Here is an 8,195-nt window from a genome sequence, read left to right on the forward strand (position 1 = left end):
CAATGTTTTGTTAAACCAAGGCTTGTCGCTATCGGAAAGTATTTTAAAGCGTGACACATAACTGTCAACACATTCAATAATTTTGTTTTTATATAGCAACCAATTCTCATTTACCATGCAGCTGCAGAAATCCACAAAAAAGCTGTTTAAAAACACATCAAGTAAGTTATTCATTTGAAAATAATCAGCTTTATTGTAATGAAGTATAATCTTTGAAGTTGTTGAGTGTTGCGGTGAGCACATATATATGGTTATGTGTATTAGTTTATGGTCACTTAGGCCATTTATGTACTTGATTGAGTTTATCACGCTAGGATGAGTCACAAAGAAAATATCAAGAATGTTGTTCATGCGTGTTGGTTGGTCAATTACTTGCTCAAATTTAAAGTCGAGACAAATCAACGACTGCCTGTTCGTCCTGACATGATGATGAAAGCGTCGTCCAGTCAATATTTGAAAAATTAGTCACCGAATAGCAGCACAATAGAATCTCGAAACCTGTTTTTGATAACGGAAATAACACTTCTTAACTCGGTAAAGAAAATTTTATCATAATCTGGGGGCCTGTAACATACACCAACAACATATTTGGCGGTAAACAAAGATATGCCGACCCAAAGTATCTCTAGGTTGCTACTTAGGTTATTAACATACGAGGGCACATGATTTTTTATCGCTATAATGACACCACCGCCTCGTTTGTTTAGGCGATTCTGACGATATATTTGAAACTCATTTCTCTCCGGGCAAATTTTGCTATTCAGGTTATCAGCTTTTAGCCACGTTTCTGTCAGCACAACTATATCCGAGCAGATATTTTCGAGAAATGCACTCAGCTCATCGCGCTTAGAAAGAATGCTACGAATGCTGGTAAACGATAAGGAAAGGGATGGTTTATATTTTTTGCACGTGTTCACGGAGGACGGAAAAACGACGCGGGCGTGACTGCCCAATCTCTTGTGTTGCTATCTTGCTTCCGTGATGCAGTTAGTGTCATGATTGTACTCGTACGTTCTGTTGTCAAGTTTAAGCTTATCGAAACGTAGCTTAAAAGGAATATTTTTTTCTTTTGCAAATACGAGTAGCCTAGCTCTTGCTATTTGTACATCGAGGGAATAGTGTTCTCTTACTGCAAAGGAGGTGTTTTTTTAGTTTAAACCTAGAAGTTAGTATTTGCTCTTTATCTTTAAAACGAAGAAACTTGACAATTATGGGTCGGTTTTTCCAGTAGCAAACTTTCCTAGGCGGTGAGCTCGTTCAATATTATCGGCTGCGATGGTAATCCCGAGGTTCTCCGCTCAAAAGTTCACGATTTTTTGTTCAGATGTGCTCCACGTTTCGTTGGAGTCATCAGAAAAACCGAAGAACAATAAATTGCATCGCCTTAGTCTGTTTTCTTCCTCGTCACATCGAGTCACAATATCACTGAGCTTTTCATGGACTAGAGAAAGGGACTCATTTGGAGCCCCTTTGTTTTGAACGTCAGATACGTTACCAGTTTTTGTTTCCAGCGCCACTACCCTTGAGTACAGCTCCTGCATACTATCGTTCGTCGTCTTTTGCTTCTCTTTGAGTTTTTTCATTACTTAGAGCATACTAATTTTACCTTGCTCTATCCTTTGAACTGTGGCAAGTACCGTTGTCAAGATGACGTCAGTGCTTAGAGTGGAGACAGCGGGCAGGTCATCCGGCCCCGGATTGGCCTCCACGTCGTCGCACATAAGCAACATAATACCCCTCAGTCCAGCGGGCAACAAGCCTTTACACCAAAAACGAACGCGCCGGGAAGGTCCAAGCCAGTGGTCGGGACACAACACCGCTAACAGACAGTAGTCACTGCAACGATAGCAAGCAGCAAACTCGAAATTACTAACCTGGAGCAGGAATATGCATGAGCGTTCCATTCCGGATGCAGTGTCGTGCCCCAAAGGTAGCTCGAAGTGGGCGCGCTTTTGTAGTCCAGCTGTGGGGGCGGTGGCCTTCCATTGTACGAAAACGGCTTTTTGCAGATGATGCAGTGTACTTCCTTCGAGTTAAAAATTTCACCGCTGGAGTTTACTTTAAACCCAAACTTTCAAGCGAGATTGCCTTTCATACTCGTGAACTCGGCCATCTTTACGGGCCGAATACTGGAACAAGTAACCGTGGCGTTGTTAGCCTCCCAGCTTGTTTTTCTGCTTGTTTGTCTTGCCTGGGCAGGATGTGTAATAGATCCTCAACAGCTGAAGTTTCGTGGTCACGCGGGGATCAATTGCGGGTACGGCTTGTTCGTCTGGCCTCGGCAGAAATGTAATGTATATCCTCGAACACGTGACGCTTCGCGAGCGCAAGAATTGATCCATGCTCATAACACTTGGCTGGAAACGAAAAACCGCTCGGGACAGAACGACCGGATACACGGCACGCAGCGTTTTCCTTAAAGAGGGGGGCATGGACAGGGCATGAGTCACCCCTAGTTCGGGCAGGTCGTCCAGGATAAAGCCATGCGTGCGTCCAGTTGACTTCTTTTTGAGTACCAATTAAAAAAAACGATTAACCGGTTAAAAAATTAATCGCGATTAAAGCCTTAATCGATTGATCGGAAGGTTAATCGATCAACTGTCCAGCCTTAGTCGAAACAAACCGGGGGCGGTAAAAGCCTGGTTTGAGACCGTGGAGTACTTCGGAAGTGGAAAGGTGAGGCTAGCTAAACATTACAGCAAAATGAATAATTCAGCAACGTGATGCACGGGAGAAAAAAAATAAGCGCCTCAAAGACACAAAGAACAAGACGACGACAGTTGTGATTAGCTCTCCATCTCGTCTTGTTCTCTGTTCCGCTCTTTGAGGCGCTACTTTTTTTCTTCTTGTAGGTAAACATTTAAATAGTACCATACGTTTATTATAATTAAATGGGAATGTATCCAACTCAGTAGTATCCAGCCATGGTGTTCTAATGTGGAGGAAGTGTTCGCCAGGTAATGGCATATCCTGTGGCTTCTGAACGAGTGATCAGGAGAATACCACAGAGTACTATATTGCCGTTACCATTTAAAATGTTTACACCCAGGCTTACAGTGAAATTCGCCTTTCAAAGGGTTTTCACCTTTGTAATTCTGTGTTTACAAATATTGAACATTCAAGCGATGAAGCCAACTCGCTCACCACATAATAAAATTAAAATAAAAAAAAAGAAATCTGTCACCCGTTTAGTTCGTGCTGTGTTCCCCATAAATTTAGAAGTGAGTCAACAGATTCATAACAGTCATACAACACTTACTTTTTTACTTAACAAAACGAATTCCAGCCGACCCTTTTTGTAAAGTTGCCTTGATACCCACAATCACTTTTTGCCACGCGCTTACGAGTCCTGCGATTTTAGCATAAAAGACATTTCCAAAGCTCATAAAGCAAAAAAAAAGAAAAAAAAAGGAGCCGCGGACATAGTCGCAACTTGTTCCCTTTCCTGTCTAGGCCAGAAGTGCTAAATGCAGGGCGACCGTGCAGCCAGGATAACTGAGACAGTGTAACAGAGCGTGGCATATGCGAAAGCAGAGGGACACCAAACATAAATTCCTCATAAATTTCTAAAACGTTTTCGCTGCGAGATAATAAAAAAATTGCCTTATTCTGGTTTGTTTCTGCTTTGTAATAAAACAATTGTGGTTGAGCAGTCTGAGTGATGAGAATGAGGCGTCAATTAAAGGCTACAATTTATCGCGAAGGTTATTTAATAAATGACTGGCTTTACACAAAAAATTTCAGAGGCTTAGTTATAGATTTGGTTAGGAAGTTATTAATGTCACATTTATAGCCAGTCTAATAAAAACCTCACATATCAATGTTTAGAAAAAAAGTTGTATGTTACTGCCGGCTAAACAGGAGCCTCGTTGTATGCGTTGCGTCATGGTGCACGAAGGATTCCCCGGACTTATTACGGAATGCAAAGTTCACAATATCAAATATTTAGCTGAATAATAGTTCACTCGATATAAACTATACAGAATTATTTACTTTATTCAAAAATAATGCTGAAAGCTAATAGGCAGGGATAACGAATTTCAATAAAATGTACGCCACATTGTATTTTAAATAAAAAATAACATGTGCGTATGAATATTTTTGCTCTTCATGCTGTTAAGGGTTTTGCGTTATCTGTTTTTACTCACATATTCAAAACTTTGTTTTATTCTGACTTTTTGAGTACTTTGTGGTGATTGTTTTCTTGATATTTACATGATATCATCAGCAAGATGCCGATCATTTTGAGTCTAAGTTTTGTATGAATGCATTTTTTTTGTTCATTAAGCTTATGTAACGCGGCAACTAGAGCAACAACATATGAAAATAAGAATAAGGAGGAAACGTCGTTAAACATAATCACAAGACACTTGGATATCAGAGCAGTTTTTCTTGAACCTAATGTGGGTATCGATTTGAGAGATGCGGGTGGGTGTAGATTTTCAAGAATTACTCTTCTCCCCACAACACTCTTAAAAAGCCCGTGCGTCTGCTTTCCTGCACAACGTTTGAAGAGCCCATCACCGCAACTTACGGAGGCACCTCAGCGAATGACGATGCCAAAACGTATGGTAAAAAAAAAACAAAAAAACAAAAAAACGAAGTCTGCGTTGTGACATTAAGCAATGCAAGCGTGACGTTTTGCACTGAATAACGTCACAACTCAGGCTGCGTTTTTTGGTCTAAACATACGTTTCGGCATCGTCATTCACTGAGCTGCCTTCATAAGTTTCGGTGATCGGCTCTCCAAGTGTTGTGGAGAAAAGTAGACGTACGGGCGTTTTTATAGAGTGAAGAACAACATGTAATTTCGAACGAAACACTTCCGTTCAAAAATCCTAATAATTTATTGGCGGAGCCGCGAACGACAGAAATCAGGAGATACAAATGCAAAAACACATCCGAGCAATTGGCGTCTGTTCACTTTACACATGATGTAGACATCCCTCCAAGGTATCCTCCCCCAGACTTTGTTAGCGGTGGCCAGATTCATCCTGCCTCTCATTTTTCGGTGATCTATCAGACTTTTCCCCCAAATCAATCCCCAGCGAATAATGAAGCCACGGGGTGCTTCCGAGCGGTGTTCGGACGTAAAAAAACAATATTTGTGTAAATGAGCCAAAACATTGAGCGCAATGAAACTTTTCGCAAAAACGCCTTTAAGAGGTGCATTTATAACGCTCATATTCTGTAAGCATAGATTTCTCAGAACAAATGCAAGAGAAAAGCTCGTATTTACCTATATATGTACGAGGGGAAAACCGAAGAAAAGCGTAGATTGGCGTTGCTACGCACATAAAGCAGCTCATTGTGCAAACACTTGAAAGCATCTCTAAAGTAAAGCAGATCCAGCAGATCCAAGTGTGTTCCCCCTGTTGTATTCCCAACTCCAGCCCGCCGCTCGCGCTTTCGTGAACGAACGAAGAACTAGAGGAGCGGGGACGGCGCAGAGACGGTGGCAGGGACTGTCGGCTTTAGTGTTGTTTTACCGCATGGTTCTGGAAGGCATGTTGATGCATCATGTAGTTTTAACAAAAAATGGGAGCAGCTTAAAATATAAATCGTTTTGATCCGCTCTGCAAGTTTAAGAATAAAAACAAAAAACTTGCTCATTTTCTTCACGCACGTCATCTCCGTCACTGTGCTCCTGCCTTGACCGCTTCGCATGTGTAGTCAAATAAATGAGTTTTTGCACACTTATACATGCATCAGCAAGCAGGCGCATGAGAAATCAGAAAAAAAAAATATATATATCCCCGTCTCTTCCGCTATCTTAGAACTACCGCCCCGCCATCTATAGCTCCAAGTTTTGGAGTTCAGAACAGTATTTTTATTTTCTTGACTATTTGTTGTTGTTTTTTTTTCTTTTAAAAAAACCCACTCACCAAATTGTAAAGTGCATAATCTATGAGACATCTTTGTCTTATAGGGAATTGGAAATTGGCAAGTGCAGAATCTATAAGACATCTTTGTGGAAAGTTTGACTGTACTCTGCTTGTTGGTTCATTTCGAACTTTTTTGCGTCCAAATAGCGCTCGAGGACACGCTGTGTAGTTGTGGCCGTCTCCGCTCCCAGAGGATAGCGGACGAAGGCCCCAGCGCCCTCTAGACGGGTCGCGTGGCCCAAAACATCGTGGAGGCGGTGGCGGCGGTCGGAGGGCTCATGACCTTGGATGACCTGCGGAAACACCTCGAGTCCTCCGAGCCGACGGTCTTGCCAGCCATTTCAACGAGCTACCGAGGCACCACAGTGCACACGACGCCCTTGCCGAGCCAGGGGGCCATTTTGTTGGACGCCCTCAACTTCCTCGAGCTATTCGATCTTGAACGTGCGTTTAACTGGCATGTATACCTACGCAGACAAGAAAGCAAAATAGAAAAAAAAAAGTACTGTTATTATATTTAGAGTTTTGCTCGTCTGACTTAAAGCTCCATGGCACGTAAAGCGAATCAAGATGTGAATTAAAACAAATACGGTATCACTCAACTTCCTCCTTTCCTACTTCGGCCTCTTATTCTCCTTTTACTCTTCCTCCTCCTCCCCTTCCACTTTTTATTAGAGAAATAAAAGTAAGAAAGCAGAGAAGTTAGCCTGGAGGTATTCTTCTGACTGGCTTCGTTTGCTTCGCTCCTTCACCTTCCTTTCATTTCCCCCCTCCTGCTTTTCATGGTCCTTTCTCTTCTCGTTCGTTTTTTATTCTTTCTCGTTCATTCTTTTCATTATTATTCGTTTTGTGTTTCTCGATCGTCCTTGCATGCCGTCACTAAAGGCAATGAGATGGATTTGCCTCTACAGGGAAGTTGAAACAGTTGGGGCTTACACATTGCCAATTCAAACTTTCAGCACCGGTGTCCTTTAGCGTCTTATATTTTCGCTCGTGTCTAACTAATTTTAAAAGCCTTTTCGCAATAAATAAGCGGGGCCAACATTCTAAAATTAGAACAGGATTTGCTTCACGCACAGAGAGACCGATAAGAATTTGCTAATCACAAGAGCAACACCAGAGGTCTTAGTTCGTAAAAGGGGGACGGATGTACAGAGCGGGACACTGTTAGCGCGAACAAGCGATCGACAGTTTTTTTTTTTCTTCTTAGAACCGAAAGGTTGTCATCAAAGATATCATTGTTATGGAAAGAGCTCGTTGAGGGCCCCAACGTAAGGGTGAAATTGTGTGCCCACTAATACTCTTTTCTAATAAAATGCGAAAAGGCGCCGATGTCTTGTTCGCGCTAACAGTGTCGCGACGTGTACGTAAGGATGTTGCAGATTGGCCAAAAACGTTTTCTATACCGCACGTGTCAAAGTTCAAGCCGACTCTTAGTAATAATTAAAAGCACAACCTGTTCGTTTCGCTGCATGTCAACCTCTATGGCTTTATGAGTTATGTACCTTGGCGATAAATACTTATAAAGAGTTCTCCTCGCAAGAAAGAGGCTCATGCCCGTTGCATCATGACGTTATTACGCATATGAAATGTTAATGACCTCAAACAAGAAACCATACAGTTCGCAACTCAAATATTGTCCAGAAGCGAAGTCCAGTTTTCAATTTCCTTATTAAATAACAAACAAAGTTATATTTTGGTAAAATCTATTTTTACTGCTCTGAAAATGAAGCTGTACGTAACGTAATTCGTTCTAGATGTTCTAAGTAGTTTGAAATTGAACGGAGTTTGCAAATTGCAGATAGAATGAAGCATGTATACTCCACCTTGTCAGAAATGGGCAATATTTCAAATACAAGTATTTGAAATACGTATTTCAAATGCTTTGTGTATTTTGCATTTCTATTTAATTACGAATTGGTTAACGTGTTTGACGTGTGTATTTAGATACTAAAACGTGGGTATTTCAAATACAATTGTAATTAAATACAATTTTGTATTTATTCTCACGACTCATTTTGCTCATCCTAAGACGTGTCCAGAGCAGGGAGAACACTACGTCCTGCACCGAATGCAGTGTCTCTCAATCAAGCACAAGCGTTTAGTGACTTTGTGATTACAGTGCATGTCCAGGGCAAGAATAGTGACGAAATAGACGTTCACAGGCAGACTGGCTAAATAAGTGCCTGTGACAAGTTGGATTCTTTCCAGCCTGATTTCCATCCATATTTTTGCCTGGAACATTCTAAATACGCGGGTCGCCCAGATTTTTGTAACTGGTGCGAGTTGCGACAATAACACATTCTCTAG

At 41.5% G+C, this 8,195-nt stretch overlaps 1 protein-coding gene across 1 annotated transcript in view; it reads left to right on the forward strand.

The window, feature by feature from the left end:
* Positions 1-7,695, forward strand: part of LOC115310141 (dimethylaniline monooxygenase [N-oxide-forming] 2-like) — a 115,356-nt gene extending 107,661 nt beyond the window's left edge. The window contains exon 4 of the mRNA XM_042286317.1: positions 7,687-7,695. Coding sequence (XP_042142251.1) covers positions 7,687-7,695 — 9 coding nt within the window. The remainder of the gene's footprint in view (positions 1-7,686) is intronic.
* The last annotated feature ends 500 nt before the right edge of the window (positions 7,696-8,195 follow it).

The sequence above is a fragment of the Ixodes scapularis genome, unplaced genomic scaffold (assembly GCF_016920785.2).
Source record: "Ixodes scapularis isolate PalLabHiFi unplaced genomic scaffold, ASM1692078v2 PGA_scaffold7__128_contigs__length_106722199, whole genome shotgun sequence".
NCBI lineage: Eukaryota > Metazoa > Arthropoda > Arachnida > Ixodida > Ixodidae > Ixodes > Ixodes scapularis.